This window comes from Meles meles, chromosome 2, assembly GCF_922984935.1.
Source record: "Meles meles chromosome 2, mMelMel3.1 paternal haplotype, whole genome shotgun sequence".
NCBI lineage: Eukaryota > Metazoa > Chordata > Mammalia > Carnivora > Mustelidae > Meles > Meles meles.
The window spans coordinates 104,406,296-104,425,916 of NC_060067.1; the positions used below are offsets into that span (position 1 = coordinate 104,406,296).

Here is a 19,621-nt window from a genome sequence, read left to right on the forward strand (position 1 = left end):
AATGAGATCTATTGGGGATGGTTCTTAAATATTACTGGTGGGAGCATAAATTGCTATAACTGTTATGAAGGGCAACTGAGAAAACTATCAAAATTCAAAACACAAATTCCGTTTGACCTAGCAATTCCGTATCTAGGAATATCCCACAGATAGATTCAAGCATATATGAAATGAGACATGTACCAGGCTATCCACTGCAGCACTGTTCTGAAATGCGCCTCGGTGGATGGTGGGTCAAATACAGGGTGGTACATCTGAGAAGGAACGGAGTAAAAGCCGTGAAGAAGAATGAGGGTGCTCTGTGAGTACCGACACAGGACAATCTCCAGCAACAATGGCTAATACTATTTTAATGGTAACTGTGGGCCAGGCACTGCTTTAAATGTCTCGCATACGTTTCATAGACACAATTATCTCCATTTCAATAACTTGCTCAAGGTCAAAGCTACTGCGCGCTGGCACTAGCTCCCAGCCCAAGCCTTCTGGCTGCGAAGTCCACATGTGTTAACTCTTATAAGATATGATCTTTAAGTGACAAAAGCAAAGTACAGAGCAGGGGGCAGAAAAATATGTCTCTGGAAAGATAACCAAGAAACTGGTTGCATCTGGGGAGGGTGATGGGGAGCCAGGGCTGGGGGCTGAAGCTTTTATTTTTTCAGTTGGTTTACTTTTCCATTTATGTGTATTTCAAAATAATGTTTAATGCTGCAGCAGACATACTTGCATGTACAAGCCGGTCTGCTTGCTATATATTCTAAAGTGAATACCTTGTAGCTGTCAGTAGCAGACACAGCACTGAGTCAGTTTCTTTTAACCCTGATCCCCAGATCAGGGTTTCAGGAAAAGGGCCCCCAGGGTCCAGCCTTGACATTTCCAGAAGGGTGTGTCTTCAGGGCATCACCACATCTGTCAGCAGCGCAGTCTGCCACCCCGTAGAGGCACGTATTAATTTCACTATCTCACCATGAAGTTCAAGAACAAATGTGAGAAAACCTAACAAGTACCAGGAAGAGCAGCTAGCAAATGAATGTACTTTGCTGCTGTTTCTCAAACTTTGTTTGAGGCTTTTCTTAGAGATATCAGTATGAGAATATCCACAAATCCGGATGTTGCATAAGACATGCACATTAAAAATCAGTCACAGTTGTGAAAATCCAAACATATGTTCCCTTACAAATGGCACAGTCTAGATAGAAAAAAAGTTAGCTTGGTAATCAGACAATACACAGAAATAATTTATAATTCTTTATAGTCTTCTCTGGTCTTAGCAAGTGATATACACACACTCAGGTCCCTAAAGTTCCTAGAAGAAAAACTGGCATTTTTCATGATAAGCCTTATTAGTACTTTTCCATCGGTATCTGGTTAGATTTCCCCAACACATTCTAAAAAGCTCCTTCCCAATTCCAGCCTGACGTAGGCCATGTACTCCTACCCTGTCTTCTCCTCTGCCATCCTTTTGTCCTCCCATCCCTTCTACAAGCTAGAGCCTGGCTGCCGAGCAATCTCTTTGGGAAGACCTGGGGGCATTCCATTCTGACTCAGGCTCTCAAAGGTGGTGTAGCAGATTTTCTAATCCAACACTTTCCCAGTACTCAAAACAACAGCTTGCTACAAGTCACCCAAAAACCTCTCCACCAAGGGAGAGATCCCTATTTCCCTGTCATCCTGTTCTCTTTTTAGACAGCTCTGACGAGGGCAAGTTCTTTCTGCCAGTGAACCAGAACGGATCTCCCTTTAGCTTTTACCTGCTGATCTGACTTCTCATCCCCTTGTGTTCCAGAATAACTGTGAAAGACGTTGTTGGTCAAATATTTGGAAATCAGTCTTGCTCCATTATTTCTTCTCCAAGCTGAACATTCTGGTTTCTTCACTTGTCTTCCCACAGGCTTTGGGATACCTTTCCAACTAGGTCGTTTTCTTAGAAGTGACCTACAAGTATCTCTGTTCTTCTCAGATAGAAAGAACCCACCAAGTAGATTTGTCATTCTGGGAAAAATATTCTATTTCTATGGAAATGACCCAACTCTTTAGTAGTGATGACAAAGGTTTCACAAATACTGTTTTAATAATTACTTGCTAAAACACTAAAGGCTTTCATCCCTCTTATTTGAGTAACTTCCCCTTGCATCTTAGCCATCAGCAGAAGGGAAGAGGGGAAGGGACAAAACAGAAAGAATGGCCCCCTTCCAGGGGCCAGAGACAATCATCAAGAGCTACCCACCCAGTCTCAAAAATGGCCACCGCTTCCTTTCAATGTGTTCTCTGCTATCATTGCCAAATGACTGCTTCTATTTTTTTTTCTTTCTTTTTTTTGGTCTACCATTCTATTTTTTTTTTTTTTAAGATTTTATTTATTTATTTGACAGACAGAGATTACAAGTAGGCAGAGAGAGAGAGGAGGAAGCAGGCTCCCTACTGAGCAGAGAGCCCGATGAGGGGCTTGATCCCAGGACCCTGGGATCATGACCTGAGCTGAAGGCAGAGGCTTTAATCCACTGAGCCACCCAGGTGCCCCTACAATTCTATTTCTAACCCTCTCTTTTTAGCAGAGGGCAAGTGGAATTTGAGTCACCACAAATTTAAACATTTACATATATAATGAATCATAAGAAGTGTCAAAATGCAAAACTTGCTCTAAAATAGAGTATGGAAATTGTAAAAATCAAGAATTTTACACGGATTTTCTACACTGGATGCTTCCATGGAAGTATAATGAATTCCTCCAAGTAAGCATGAATAATTCACCAGGGTACCTTACTTGAAGGGGTTATTCACCATAACCATGAGCAACGTTCACCATTCTATCCAACATGACTGTCAAAGATGCTCCATTCTGTAGCAAACGACCCCAGGTCAGTGGTCAGTCAAATCTATAGGCCTAAGATCTGCTAAGCAGATAGTGCCCACTACTGAAGGGGGGGGGGGGGAACCACATGAAGTACAGGGAGGCCTAGATATGAAGTCCACTCTTCAGCTTTGTGGCCTTAGGAAATGTGTACAACCTCCGGGTCTCAGTGTTTCCTTTGTGAAACATAAGCAGAATTATCTGCCTCAAAGGGTAGGTGAGAGGATTAAACTGAATCAATGAGATGATGGAGCTGGGACTACAGTAGATATTAAATAAATGGTTTCTCTCTTACCCACAGATATCTGTGACAGTAATAATAATGCCCTGCTCAGAGTCAACCTTAAATGAGAGGAACATCACTATATTGGGGAGGGGGCACTAAAATCTGTTTTACAGCTAAGAGAAATCTAAAACCCCATGTGAACTTATTGAATATTCATATTTTTAAAAGCTTACCTTAAAATTTCATTTTACTTTTTTTAAAGATTTATTTCAGAAAGAGAGAGCAAGAGAGCACATGCACGTGCATAAGTGGGGGAATGAGCAGAGGGAGAGGGAGATAAGCAGACTCCCCTCTGAGTGGGGAGTCCAGCCTGGGGCTCGATCCAGGAACCTGAGACCACAAATGAATCAGTCACTTAACCAGTTGGGCTACCCAGGTGCCCTCAAATTTTTCATTTTAAAAAAATCTATTCTATTTCCACCTTAGGAGGAATCTAATGAATGTATTTTGGGCTAATTTTTTTAAAACTTTCTACTCACGATCTACAACAAGGAGTAATACCACAGATATCCACAAGGAGCATGTTAGAAATGCAACAAAATCTACATTTTAACAAGGCCCCTAACTGATCTCTATGTACACTGAAGTTTAAGAACTGGTTTAACAGAGCATATCTTCTCTCAAGTTAACTTGTATGTGTTTTGTGCTGTACCTATATACCTGCAATGCTATTCAAAACCAGGCTTTTAAGACAAAAACTTTCATTCCTAAGTCTAGAACCAGGAGTATAAAGGGAAGAAAAGAAATTTAACTCCTCACCCTCCCATTAAATTGGCCCCACCCACAAAAGACTTAATTACTGAGGGAGGGAAAAAAAAACAACAAAAATATGTAAGTAACTTTGCTTTCTGAAACAAGAAGACAAAACGTCTTGTAAGCACTGAAAAGTTGTATCAGTAGGAAGCATGCAATTTAAGTTTAATTTTCCAAGGAACTAAGTCTAAATCTCTCTCTCTAGTAACATTCTTTTGTGGAATAAATGGTGGTAATTTGTAACTGATTTCTCCAGCATCTAAATTAGACTGAAATTTTTTCCAGAGAAATATTCACAACTTCACAGAATCTTCTAGTGTCTTTTTGCTACATGTCACATCTTTTTAAAAAAGAACATAATTGAGAAAACAACTGTGGATGACCACCAGGACTGATGTACTGTTATATTATTTCTCTCATGCCTGGGATTGGGGCACTACAAGTAACTTGAAAATTTTATGTTAGGAAAAAAAAAAAAAAAAAAAAAAAAAAGAAAATTTTATGTTAGAATGAGTCTAAAGGTTTTACTTACCAAGCTCTTTGAGAGAAACTAGTTGGCCCTTTAATGTACTACTTGTCTTCCCATAATATAATTCTAGTTTATTGCTAACTAGTTCACTTAAAAAATGAAATATGAAATGTTAGAAGAGATCTTTCTTTACTGAATAAAGAGGGTAAACAGAGATATGTAACAGTATTCTTGATTGTTAGAACCAGGGTCCCCAGATAGGATCAAACGGATACAGATTAACTGCTTTTACCTGTTGGATCTCTCACTGGTTCCCAGTGCAAGTCACTGTCTTTTTCCCTGATCCATCCACAAAGCCCATGGTCAAAGTTACAACTGTGTATCAGAACACCTACAAGAAAATAACCAGAACAATGAATAGACCACAATGGCAGAATTTGTAAAAACAAACTTGTCAACTAGGATTATCTATCTGCATAAGTGTTCTCTTTTAGCCACACTTAACTATCTGACCAGAATTTCTCTCCATGAGATCAAAAGATCACATGAATCCTTTCTTAGAACAATTGTACATGTGTGTTCAGCTATAAAAATAGAACACAAGAATGTCGCCAAATTATGACCTTGTTATACCATCACTTACAAAACAGGATTTCCTCTTCACAAGTTAAGCGTGCTTTATTATTTTTTTAAAAAGATCATGATGATATGTAATTATTTTCAATCAACAACTGTATTACTACAGAGGAAACTGAGTTGTTTAAAAAAAAGTACACTTTTCCCAGATGTAACAGAACAATTTACAGTTTAAAATTCATTTTCAGGAAATGGAAGGAAACAATAAAGGTCATCATCACATAGTAAAAATGTAAGTATCTACCTGGATCATCCTTTGCTTCATCATCTGCACTGACTCCCCTTTCAATTTCAAATATTTCAAACAAGTCATTTGAAGGCTGCCGTGGAACTGCAAGAGAGGGAGGTTTGGTTTGGGTGAGTATTGATAAAGACACCTGCCTTAACCAGGGCGTAGTGGGAGAATGTATTTCACACATCTGGAAGAATCCAAAATATTTCATTACATGTCACATTAAGATTCACGATGCTTGTTCTATAGGTACTTATACTACCTGAGTACAAATTTTAAAAATGTTTTCCAAAGGTTTCTAAAATTCGATATAAAAATATATTAATAAGTCTTTACTGGGCAAATACATCTTAAAAGGGCTACCAATTTCTAGCAAAATATTCACCTTTGTCAAAATCTAGAATTTGTTTCTATGAAAGATACACTATGACCTCTAAATGAAAGTGGTTTAACAGGAAATGCCAGTGAATGGTTTGGCTTTCTAACCACAGCATCAACTCCCCGCACAATGAAGGCTGCCCACTGCTGCACTCCATCTATAAATCTTACCTCAGCAGGTTTCCCTGGCTCCTTAAAGATAAAATCTAAACTTCCTGGTGCAGCATTCCCAACCCATCCCCCAGAACACACACACACTGTCCACACCATGCCATTCATTTTCTCTGACCCCATCCCCAGCTTGGGATCCTCTTGTTCCTACTAATTAACTTGCCAAACTTCCCCTCTTCATGCAAGACCCCAATGTAAATATCATGCCTGGCTGAAAACTTGGACACCCCTCGTAGGTGTCAAGGTGAATTAAATCCTTCCCCCTTGCACTCTCCAAAGGCTCACGGGCACACCTCTCTTACACTCCTCTATGGAGAATTGCAGTTATTCACATACATGCATGTGTATCCCTCTGCTAGCTTCTGAGGTTCTGGAGGGCATCAACCATGCCTTATTTGTGTGGCATTTCCAACGTTTGACCTGGTGACAGGCCCTCAATGCGTTTACTGCACAGAGGTGAAAATCTTATTTTGTCAACCCTTTTCCTCACATGAACCAATAGGAAGAGAGCTTAATAATCTACTTTTAAAAAAACGGAGTCACTTAAAACATTAGTTATTCAATATATATTTGCCCCTCCCATGCCAAGTACCATGGCAGTCCAGGAAGACAGCTAAAGGGGTGAACAAGGCCAAGAAGGACCCGACCCTCCAGAGCTTGCATTCTTATCAGACAGGCAAAGATTAAACCACGCTAAACATAAATCCACACTACAATTCTAAATGTCGAGACGGCTGCGAAGGCAAAACACCAGAGGATGTCCTGAAGAGTAACTGGGTTGGAGGCTGGGGTATGTGGGAATGTCCATGAAGGGGAATTCCTGGCCAAGCACCAGGGCTACTCCCTTTTCTTTGCCAAAACCTCATTAACTGTATTTTTTTATAAGGCAGGGAGTAAAAGATGTCAAATGCCAAGGAACAGATATCAGTCAGAAGGGTTCTTTTTCAATACTATTTCTATGATTTTTGCAAGAATTTTTTAAAATTAACAATCCCATAATATTTGCACTGATTTTTTTTTCTAGCTTCCCGCTTTAAAAAATTTTTCTTTTGTTTCCAAAGTCTAAACAGTGAAGACCCATCCCCTCCCCACACAGACACTCACATATACCCAGCCTGAAAGGGATAGGAGAAGAGAAGCTGGTCAACAGATAAGTTCTGGGGACACACTGCTGGCACAGGTGGCCTGGGGTGAGGTAACCGGCCACCTTCTTGTACACCCAAATGACTAACAGGAGGGACATCCATTTATAGCTTTCCTGGCTTCCTTTAGGACTCTGAGAGGGAGTCTGCCTCTTATTTGCTAGAAATATTATAAAGTTGTAGGCAAACATGCTTCGTTTCTCATGATACAGAGAAAGTTCAAAAAATTATATAGAACAATCATACAAATTATCTCTCGATTGGAATATGGCTCAAATTTTACGGTACCATATGGTGGCGCTACCTTACGGCAGCTGGTCAGCCCCCTTTTTTCTAGCTGACTGTTAAATGGTAAACAGGTTCCTAGTGTAGAGGGGGAGGACTGTACAAAGGTCTCCTGGCACAAAGGGCCTGTTTTCTGTTTGTTGTTGTTCTTAGAAGCATCCTTATTACTGGGGATCTTAACACTGTAATACCGATATTACAACATGGGGATAACTTCCAGTCACTGATATAACACTTGTCACAGAAAGCTTGCAAGTAGCTGTCTTAGAAACCTTTACGGTACAAGTGAACTCATCAGCTCATTCTTTCTAGAGTGGGAGTCACATGCAGTCAGTGCAGTTGCATGCACATAACACTGTTCCCTATGGTACTTGTAAGATGTATTCTTAGAAACCTCTGTACTACAAATACACTTAAACACTTCATGCTTATTTAGGGGGTATCACTTCCATCACCAATATAACACTGTGTGAACACAGCTTGCAAATATCCTTCTTAAGGAACATAAGTGTTCTTCAAAAAATTCAGTGCATGCATTATACAATGAGGGTGACTTCCGCTCATGATAATAAACTGGTCATAAAGGGAGATCAAGGGGAACCCCTCTACAGAAGCACCATGTAGACCAAGAGGGAAAGAATGTGAAAACTTCCAAGCAAAAAAAAAAAAAAAAAGTGTTGGGAGAGGGGGAAGGAGGAGTGTTTCAGGCAGCCATTACAAATAAGGTGCTCAGAACATTTAGAGAAAGGCTTGCATGATGCATGGAGGAAGGATGATGAGAAATGGGGAAAGTGATAGGATGAGGTTAAAGAGAAAGGAAGGGAGGAGATCACACACTTGGAAAACAGCAATTCAAAGAATTTGTCATCTAACAACTTGCAAAGTGCCAGATGTTTCGTTAATAGTTCTTGGAAACCAAGGGCCTAAAACACAACTTCAGCAGGAGCTGATCAAGCACACCCTCACTGCAGTTCATTGGGAAACATTCCAAGGAATTCAGAGACCTGACGTGCTCAGCAGCTATTAGTGCTTAAAATTCTGTGTACTCTACTCGGTAACCCTGCCAAATTGTTCAACTATTTCTCCTTTCTCACACATACCGCTATGGATTGCTAAGACTGTTCCACCTCAGTGTCAAGAGAAGGTTCACCACCTCACTCTCTGGTATATTTTATGTTTTATGTGAAAATACGAAGTGAAATAAGTAGTGGGAAAAAGTCATTCAAGCAGTATGTACTCAACTCAACTATGTACAAGAAAAACAAGCCAACAAAACAACAGACTAGAAACAAGAGTGGCAAAAACAACACCACCCCCCAAGCATATACGGTTGATTAACTTACAACAAAAAAGCCAAGAACATGCAATGGGGAAATGGCAGTCTCTTCAAGAAATGTTGAGGAAACTGGATGACCACCGGCAAAAAAAAAAAAAGAAAAGAAACAGGACCACTATCTTACAAAACACACAAAAATGAACTCAAAATGGATTAAAGACTGGAATGTAAGATCTGAAACCATAAAACTCCTAGAAGAAAATACAGGCAGTAAGCTCCTTCACATTGGTCTTGACAGTCATTTTTTGGGATCTGATTCCAAAAGCAAAGGCAACAAAAGCAAAAATAAACAAGTAGGACAATATCAAACTAAAAAGCACAGCAAAGGAAACCAGCACCAAAATGAAAAGGCCAGCTACTAAATAGAAAATAACTGCAAATCATATCTGATAAGAGGTTACTACCCAAAATATATAAAGAACTCCTACTATTCAATAACAAAAAAATCCCAATAAAAAATGAGCAGACCAAATCAACGTATTTCCAAAGAAGACATACAGAGGCCAATGGGTACATGAAAAGGTGCTCAAGATCACCAGCCATCGGGGAAATACAAATCAAAACCCTGATGAAGTATCACCTCACACCTGTTAGGACAGCTGCAATCAAAAAGACCAATAACAAGTGTTGGCAAGGATGTGGAGAAACCTGGGTGCCTTGTTAATGTGAATGCAAATTGGTGCAGTCGCTATAGAAAACAGTAGGAAGTTCCTCAAAAAAAATTAAAACTAGAACTGCCACATGATCCAGCAATTCTACTTCTGGGTATTTATCTGAAGAAAATAAAAACACGAATTCAAAAAGATATCAGCACTCTCATATTCACGGCGGCATTTTCCCCACAGCCCAGACCTGGAAACAGCCTAAGTGTCCACTGATGAATGGTTAAAGAAGATGTGGTCTGTATATGCACAGAGGAATATCATTCCTCTATAAAAAGAGATGAAATCTCACCTCTTGTGACAACATGGAAGAACCTTGAAGGCATTATGGTAAGTGAAACAAGTCAGAGTAAAATACCACAAGATCTGGCTCACATGTGGAATCTTAAAAACAGAAACAAGCTCATAGATATAGAGAAGAGACTGGTGGTTGCCAGAGGCAGGGGGTGAAGGGTGGGCAAATGGGACTCAGAAGTTACAAACTCTCAGTTATAAAATAAGTAAGTTAGAGGGATATAATGTAGAGCATCGTGACTATAGCTAGTAATACTTCACTGCATATTTGGAAGTTGCTAACAGGATAAACCTTAAAAGTTCTCAACACAAGAGATGATTTTGTAACAAAGTATGATAGATGTTAACTGGAGTTATGGTAGTTATCATTTCAACATGCATACAAACATTAAATCATTGTGTTGTACACCTGAAACTAATATAAGGTAGTAGGTCAATAATATCAGTTAAAAAATATATATCTACCACTATGATAATAATGGTGGTCTGAGCATTGGAAATGAAAGTGGTATTTTCCCATTTGTTTGGTTTGCCTTGTCTTTTGTAATTGTAAACTTTTAGAACAGTTTATATAAAAAAAAATTCTGGGGCGCCTGGGTGGCTCAGTGGGTTAAGCCGCTGCCTTCGGCTCAGGTCATGATCTCAGGGTCCTGGGATCGAGTCCCGCATCGGGCTCTCTGCTCGGCGGCGAGCCTGCTTCCCTCTCTCTCTCTCTGCCTGCCTCTCTGTCTGCTTGTGATCTCGCTGTCAAATAAATAAATAAAATCTTAAAAAAAAAAAAAAATTCTGTTGTGGAAAAAAAATTACCTAAAACATCAAAAGAAAAGAGAGTTCTGTGAGAACACATATATAGACTCCCTACCCCATAGCAACTATATATCTGTTAATTGTAGTTTGATTGCTCGTAGAGAACTTTTTTTGAGAGAGAGGATGAGTGGGTTGGGATAGAGGGAGAGGGAGAGGCAGATTCCCTGCTGAGCCGGGAGCCCAACGTAGGGCTCGATCCCAGGACCCCAGGACTATGACCCGAGCCTATGGCAGATGCCCAACCAACTGAGCCACTCAGGCCCCTCAAGGAGAACTCTAAATAGAGTTCTGATACCTGTTGTTAAATGTGAGGCTATGAAACTGAAATATATTAGTGAATTTGGACATATTCTTTGGTTCAAGAGAACTATTTTAATCAATGTAGAAAATGTTAATTAAAATAAGTAACTAGTAGGGACACCTGGGTGGCTCACTCGGTTAATCGTCTGCCTTTGGCTCAGGTCATGATCTCAGGTTCCTGGGATGGAGTCCCACATTGGGCTCCCCGCTCAGAGGGGAGCCTGCTTCTCCCTCTGCCTATCACTCTCCCTGCTTGTGCTCTCTCTCTCTGACACATAAATAAATAAAATCTTTAAAAAATAATAATAATGAAATAAAATAAATAAAATATGAGTCTTGCCTAAATAACCAGGATAAACACTTGTACATGATTTTTCTCATTATTTTCCCTGCTTTGTATTTTAGCTAATCATCACTTTAAATATGCAATATATATTTTATAAAAACAAACATATCTGATACTGTGTAGTAATTGGACCATTAATTCTTAGAATGGTATAGTGATTTTAAAAAGGATAGGAGAGGGGCACCTGGGTGGCTCAGTGGGTTAAAGCCTCTGCCTTCGGCTCAGGTCATGATCCCAGGGTCTTAGGACTGAGCCTCACATCAGGCTCTCTGCTCGGCAGGGAGCCTGTTTCCTCTTCTGTCTGCCTGCTTCTCTGCCTACTTGTGATCTCTGTCTGTCAAATGAATAAATAAAATCTTAAAAAAAAGATAGGAGAAATGCTAATAATAGAATTCCTCTACTGTCTGTCTATCCATTCTCCCTCTATTCTATCCACTTTTTAATGCAGTCAGTCAAGAAACAGAATCCACTGGGTACAAGACACTGGGCTAAGAACTTATGAAGAAATGTGATTACTCTTGCCTCCTGGGGTCTAGTTTCCAGAGGCAAAGACAGACTTCTAACAATTTCTCCAGGTAATGAATGTTTTAAAGATAAGTAGAGAAGGCTGTGTGAGCATGGGGGTGGGGACTGGGGGCTGGCTAAGCTAGCCTGGGGAGGACAGATGCATGAAGATCTCTGAGAGGTGGTGCTCACACCACCACAGGAAGGATGCGTTAATGTTAGCTTGCGTCCTGGAAAATGAAAGGGTGTGGAACTCAAAGATCCTTCTAGCTCTAGAGCTCATGGCGGGAGAGGGAGGGTACGGGACGAAGGGCACCAAATAAAGCCAGAGACAGTTGTGGATAGATTAAAGCCCTGTAGAGATTTGGGGCTTTATTCTGGTAGAAGCTGGAAGCTTTTACAAGATCTCAGGTCAGGAGCAACATTCTGGCTGTGGCGTGGAGAATGAATAGGAGGGAGGTGAAAGTGGAGGTCAGAGAGCCATTATGACCAAATGAGCATAAACTAAAGAATGGTCATATAATCTTAGAAGATTCATTTCCTACATTTTTTCCTTCCATTGGCCAATGTTTTACCCACCAAAACATATCATTTGCCCAGTGCTTCCTACGGCCTTCTGCATGAACTAAAACAAAGGAAAGGTGCAGGCATGAAGCACGTAGACAGCTGGGTAAAAATGGGGTTGGACTGTGCTTAGGGACCTGGCACTTTTTCCCTGTGGCTGTAGGGCCCTGGAGCCTGTGAGAAGAATTGGCCACATGAATAAGCAGAAAATCTCTTGAAAAAGACCCTTTGGCTCAGCATTTTCTATTACATATATTTTCCCCAGGAACATAATATATAGCTTGTGTTCATAAATGAGGTTTCCCAAATAGTCAACAATACTTTTACCCCAAAAGCATTAAGAGTAAGCACAGTGAAGTAAAAGTAAATATTATCATACACCCCTCCCATCGCCAGACTTCTTCCGAAGAGTCAACTGTAGCAAAATGTAAGCACTGTTTATTAAAGGTAGCTTTACAAATTCTGTTTCTATTCCAGGGTGGCTACCTTGACATTACCCAGGCTAGTTCTGGCATTTGTTGTGAGACTAAAAGATTAAAGATAACACTGTCTTAAGTTGTTTCTATGGTTAGGGCTTCAGTTCAGTGGAAGAGAATGGTGCATATGTAACTCTCAATAGTCTGAAGGCTCTTTATGAAAGCAAAACCTAGGGGATTTTTTAGAGACTACAGAGTGGGGATGAATCACTGGGGTTTTATGAGACAGTCTCCTGCCTCTCTTTCCCTCTCCAGATGAAGAACATACGCCGTATAGCTTTAAATGACCAGAGAGAAGCAAATAAAAGGATTGGAAAGGAGTTTCTAAAATTTCCTTAACCACATTAGAGAAAATTCTTAGCCATATACTGATTACTAGTAAAAAGAAAAGGGTTTCTAGGCTCCACAGATATAAGCCCTTGTCTGCCAAAGCTTTCATCCCATAGGAAGAATCTAAAATGTTCAAAAGATAGCCCTTTGGGCTGAGAGTAAAGAGCAGAGCTGGAAAAAATGAAATCTCTGGTGAAAGGTGGAACATAGACACTGCTTCAGTACTCAGTAAGGAGCCAATTTACATGGCTCACCTATTTCTCCTTTAATAAAATTTCAGAACAACTCACTGCCTAGGCCAATCCCAGGAGAAGAAACTATCTAAAAGAGATTCTTTTTTAAGTATGACCATAAGGGTGAGAACACAACTTTTCCAGAGCCAAAGAATTCCTGACAAGTTCTATTCTCTTTCCCTCTTCCAAAGCCAAGGAAACTGGAGGGTAGCCCTGCCAGGAGCACTCCAGAGCAGGTGAGGTGGGGAGGGGCGAGGAAACCCACCTACTGTGCGGGACACTGTCAATGCCCTAAGACCAAAGAAATCACTCTAAAGGAAAAACAGCTATTATTTTTGGTATTTATCAGACAGCCTGTAACACCTAGATAGACTCAATCTCTCAAAAGGCTGTTGTCACCATGTGCACAGCAAAGACGTTGATGGGATCCTATCTCTTTTAAAACCACAACTGTTCACCTAGTTACTATGAACACCTAAATGAAGCATGATATTCCAGTTATTTGGTAAAAATTAAAGGGATGTGAAGTAGCTAGGTTTCCATTTATATTTTCTCTATTCACCCAAAAGCTCACACTAGTAAATCGATTGGGTCCAAAAGGATCTGTTTAGCCAATAAGAGTATTAAAATATAATGAACCATAATAAAAAACACCATAAAAACATAGACTTGGAACTGAACATAAAATGGGGCTGTATTTTTATGAGTTAAGTAGGGAATGGCATCATTACTCTATAATTGAATTCAACAACAGCAACAGAAGTGGTAACAGCTACCGTGTACTGAGTTCTTCCGACATGGTCAGAGTTTCATGTGCACCCACAGCAGCTCACTGAGGTAGATAACTGTTATTATCCCCACTTACAGATGAGGAACCGAAGGTATAAGAAGATTCTGTAACAGGCCCCAAGTCACAGTGTGGCTACAGCGCGATATTTTTCCTTACAACATTATAAACAGGGGCGCCTGGGTGGCTCAGTGGGTTAAGCCACTGCCTTCGGCTCAGGTCATGATCTCAGGGTCCTGGGGTGTAGTCCCGCATCGGTCTCTCTGCTCAGCAGCGAGCCTGCTTCCCTCTCTCTCTCTCTGCCTGCCTCTCTGTCTACTCATGATCTCTCTCTGTCAAATAAATAAATAAAATCTTTAAAAAAAAAAAACATTATAAACAAATGTGCATTCAACTTAAAAAATTTTTGATTTCTGACTTTGGTCACATTCACCAAGAATTCAATTTGTACCTTCTGGAGAGAGCTATTTTTTCTCTTACCAGCCGCCATCAAATCAAATTAAATATAAATCCAAAATCTTGAAAGCTTTCAGGATTCACTGCGCCAGATCCTGACCTGTAAGCAGTGACAACTCACTCCTTCAAAATGCCAGCAGAAATGGAATCTACAGGGAGATGTTGGGCATCTTCTCGGGGTCCCTCTAGGCCTTGCTATTTACGAGAAAGCGAACTAGTTTGAAGACCTTTCACCCCTCAGCAGAAACAATCTTTTTACTCATTACCACACAGCATCAGAAAAGAGGTTCTGTTTTCATGACTAAGCACAATGTGATCACACCAGCCACAGGCTGTAAACTCTACAGAAGGAAGACAAGAGATGGAAACCGTACACACCCCAGCAGTGCAGCGATCATTAAAATGGAAAGTTTTCTTTTGACTGCCTGATACTTGGAATTTCAACACAGTCTCAGGATCTAGAATAACAAAGCAGCAGGGAGTCTGGTTCTCCGATAAGGCCACTCCTAAGAACACCTGACAGACGTTACATTATATTCTGTAATCTTTATTTGGCAACACTTTCCTTCCTTATGTGACCCAGATGCTTCATACCACATTTTAGGCACAACTACATCTGAAACACTCCACAGCTGGCCAGTTCTGTCTCCATTCGAGACACTGTCTACTGGCTGAAACTACCATTAGGGCTTAGTGTGGAGTAAGCCTGCTGTTCAGTGCAGTCCGCAGATCAACGGCACTACCCATGAGCTTGTCAGAAATGCAAAATCTCGGGTCCTATCCTAGCCCCACTGAGTCAGAACTTTCACCCTAACACATTTCCATGTGACCTGTATACACACCAAGACAGAGAAGTACTTTCTTAGCAGGTCTGATTTAGTAAATGTGCGGTGCGGATTAGGAATCTACATGTTAAATAAGCACCCGAGGTTATGCTGGTTCAAACAAGTTGAACTGCTGACAAGTTGGAAAAAAAATCTGCTTCCTTGTCCAAGTGGTATTATAGTCCTTGCAGTAATCTGAGCTTCCCAGCTCAAACTGGACATGTCTGACACACTCAATTGTAAAGGCCATTTTGAAAAGCTAAAAATAGAAGTTAATAAACTCTTTAATGCATTTTTAAAAGCCAGTATATTCTAAATAAAATGAATATGACTGAGAATCACAATTCCATGGGGTACTTTTTCAAAACACACAGCTGACTGTCTTCCTGGGGAGAGTGGGATTCTATGAGCACTGACGGTCTCTCCCTAAGGAATCACTCCTAGAATGAATTACTGACCAACAGCAGTGGGAACGAGAAGAGTAAACCTCACTGAGTGAGGACAATGAAAGGACAAGGAAAATCACCCAAATATCAACTGGATATAGATTCACAAGTACTAATCTGCTCTTTTTTTCTTCCAAACATCCATATTCACCCAGACATATGGAGACATGTATTTTGCACCTGCTTGGGGCCAAATGCTATATATAGTTCTCTACTTTCTTTTTTTTTTTTTTTTTAAAGATTTTATTTATTTGACAGAGAGATCACAAGTAGACAGGCAGGCAAAGAGAGAGAGGGAAGCAGGCTCCGTGCTGAGCAGAGAGCCCGATGTGGGACTCGATCCCAGGACCCTGAGATCATGACCTGAGCCGAAGGCAGTGGCTTAACCCACTGAGCCACCCAGGCGCCCCTCTCTACTTTCTTTTTACTTACCCTTTTTATAACATCAGTGTTTTCCCAAGACATTAAATATTTTTCAGAAAACACCGCTGCATAATATTTCATTGTACTGCTAGACTAGAAACGCATTTCCCCCTAAGTTCCTTTACTTCGGGTTCCACATAAAGCTTTTCTTATGTTCTTTGCTTGGGGATAGCTCCTACCTGCACTGATCCCAGCATTTTGTCTTTGGTGCTCAGTCTCTTTTTAGCAATTCCCTGCAGCCTATCTCTCCAACTTTTTAGCAATTCCCTGCAGCCCATCTCTGGTGTACAAATAGGCATCCTACCAATTAAATCTGCTTTTCTTGCCCTAAGTCTGCCCCACGTCTTTCTGCTCTTTCTGAGCCCCCTCTACCAGGTTCTTCCAGAGTCCAAGATCAGCTCTCTGGTCTCAGAAACCATGCAGATGAGAGCTAATGCACAGTGATTTGTCCAAAGTCACATATCGCATAAATAATAGAGGTGAGGATCAAAACTGGATCTTCTGGTTCAATGTTTTCTCTCCTTAGCAGGACTTAAAAATGCCTCAGTTTCACATGCCTCAACACTATTTCCCTACATCATGCTCAAAATTTAGAGGTATATGAGAGTTTTCTAGAGAAAGTTTGTTTTCAATGACTATACTAAGCTGTACTGGGGTAAGAAAAAGCTAAAACAACTTTGATCATTTGGGGACAAACTATCAGAATCAACAAGTTAAATATAGCTAGTTCAAGCATTCGAAGAATAACTTAGATTGAGAAAAAGTTGATTCCAACATAAAATTTTATTTCATTCTATTCAATATTTTTGAGTGCCTACTATGTGCCAGCCATTGTTTGTTTATTTTTTAAAGGTTTTACTTATTTGTCAGAGAGACAGAGAGGGCACAAGCAGGGGGAGTGGTAGGCAGGAGAAGCAGGCTCCCGGCTGAGCAGGGAGCCCAATGTGGGACTCCATCCCAGGACCCTGGGATCATGACCTGAGCTGAAGGCAGACACTTAACTGACTGACCACCCAGGTATCCCTGTACCAGCCACTATGTGACCATTTCAGGGGAAAAATATCTGGGGAATTAATAGCTGCCCACAAATCTGCACTATAATATAGTTGGCAACAGAGGGAAATGATTTAGATTAGAAAAACATATTTAAAGAAATTCCGCTTACAGTCAATATTGGGTCAGATGTGACTGTTAAATATCTTTGGACCCTATCATTTGAGACAGATTTGAAAAATGAAGGCTGTTCAAAGGCAACCCAAAAAGATTGCTAAGTGGTTGAAAAACAGTCTTCCTTTCTTTGAAAAACAGTCTTTCTAAGAAAAGGTTTAGGAAACAGAAATTACTGAGCCCAAACAAGAGACAGTTAAGTAATTTCTAGAGAGTGTTCTTTGAGTACATGGAGTATGGATAGGGTCTGGAAACACTGAGCAGCTGTGTCCATCAGCCACAATTACCTGACAGGACTGCACTCGTAGAAACTATCATTTCAAGAATTTAGATTAAATACAAGAAAGAATATGTCAACAGTAAGATGTGTTACTGTGAGGGACTTTAATCTCCCTTAGTGATTTGGATTATAACTGGAATGATTTCTTTAAAACCTTGGGTGCCTGGGTGGCTCAGTGGGTTAAGCCTCTGCCTTCGGCTCAGGTCATGATCTCACAGTCCTGGGATTGAGCCCTGCATCCAGCTCTCTGCTCTGCGGGGAGCCTGCTTCCCCCCTCTCTCTCTGCCTGCCTCTCTGCCTACTTGTGATCTCTGTCAAATAAATAAGTAAAATATTAAAAAACAAAAAAAAACCAACCCCATTTGGACATCACACTTGGGTAATTAATTGATGTTGGTTTAGATGAAAGTTTTTAGCCCCAAATTAAAATGTAAAAAGACTGCATTATAATCATTCCATCTGGATTGCTTATTTGAAGTTTAATTCTTTTTGGTGTTTTGAAACCCTTTCTTTTGTAGTAGTAAAAGGACAAAAATTCCAGCTCCAATGGTATCTTGTTTAAACCTACAAGAAATGTTGTTTTAAGGGGCTATTTCTTAAATCTTTCCACATTAAAAAATGAAAGGTGCATAACTTCATACAGGCCAACTTTCCAAAAAAAAAAGTATAAAGCAAGAATTATTTGAGCTAGTCTCAGGAGTTAGGAAATATATTTTTTGAGACATTATATCACACTGATATCATTTGCCGTCTCATTATCATCAAATTTTCAAATTTAATAACCCACTGAATAGAATGCCAATCTCTAAAAAGAAAAGAGGAAGAGAGAGAAGAAAGAGAGGGGGAAAATGGTCAAAACACCACAGTAAAAAATTGAGGAACAATCAGAAAAGAATATTTTTTAATTCTTAAATATAGATTAAATGTGTTATTATATCAAACTAGCTTTTGTATGGAAAATCTGATTATATGATAATTTATTTTCAAATGCTATGAGTGATTTATTCATTCCTTTATTCCACAAATGATGTTCAAGTGCCAATATGTGCCAGGCATTATTCTAGGTCCTTGAGACACACCAGTGAACAAAACAAAGATCCCTGTCCTCAAAATATTGTATTCCAGTAGTGGATACAATGGACATAGTAAGTAAGTAAATAACACAGTACATTAGAAGGTGATAAATGGTATCAAAAAGAGAAAAGCAGTGGAGACGTATTCTGGTGGTGGTTGGTAGGGGTCACAGTATGGAATACGGGCATCAGAGTGATCTCCCAGGTAAGCTGACATTTGTGTAGAGATGAGAGAGTGAGCCAAGCTGAGAGCCGGGGGAAGAGTGTCCCCAGGAGAGGGAACAGTTGGAGCAAGAGTCCTGAGACAGGAATAGTGAGGATCAGTGAGGAGGCTGGAGTAGAGTCACCGAGGGCACAGCATGAGGAGATGAGATCCTGTAGGACTCTGTGAGACGCCGGGCGGGCTTACATCCATATGGAACCAAGCGCATGCTGAGGCACAGCTGTGAATGCTGACATCTCATTTCTGTTTTAAAAGATCCCTCAAGTCACTGGATTGAGAGGGGACCATGGAAGGGCCAGAGTGGAAGCAGGGAGACCTGCCAAAGTCTCCTGTGCTGCAGGTCCATAGTTCCTCCCTCATAATGCCAAAACCCAAAAGCTCGTTCTGTAACTCAACCAAACGGTCTTTGGTAGCCAGATGAGCATAAATAGTCCTGTGTTTCACTGTAGAAACATTAATCTGTTTCAGTATACATATGTACTTTCCTACTTTTCTAAACTCTGAAAAATTCCATATCCCACAACTCATGTGGATAAAGGAATTTGGACCTGTCCTCCCCAGGAAGAACGGCTTGGGTCAGGGAGGCTGCACAGGAGACGGGGAGAGGTGCTCCCACTTGAGACAGAACTTGAAGGTAAGGCTAACACCATTTCCATACAGATTACACAAAGAGTAGTTGGAGAGGACTCCAAGTTCTCTGGCCTTAGCAACTGCTAGAACAGAGGTGACATCTCCCAGGGTGGGAAAAGCTGCGGGTAGAATGTGTTTGGGCTGACAATCAGAGTCTATCCGAAATGCGAGTCTGATACATCTATTTGCCTCTCACTGGAAAGGTTAGACAGGCAGGGGGATACCTAAGTCTAGAGTTTGGGGAGAAGTCTGGGTTAGAG

General features: G+C 40.5%; 1 protein-coding gene across 4 annotated transcripts in view; it reads right to left on the reverse strand.

Moving 5' to 3' along the window:
* Positions 1-19,621, reverse strand: part of NPNT (nephronectin) — an 80,295-nt gene that overhangs the window by 8,738 nt on the left and 51,936 nt on the right. For all 4 annotated transcript variants that reach the window (XM_045995622.1, XM_045995630.1, XM_045995646.1 and 1 more), the window contains 2 exons: positions 5,237-5,323; positions 4,649-4,747 (listed from right to left, as the gene is read on the reverse strand). In XM_045995622.1, coding sequence (XP_045851578.1) covers positions 4,649-4,747; positions 5,237-5,323 — 186 coding nt within the window. The remainder of the gene's footprint in view (positions 1-4,648; positions 4,748-5,236; positions 5,324-19,621) is intronic.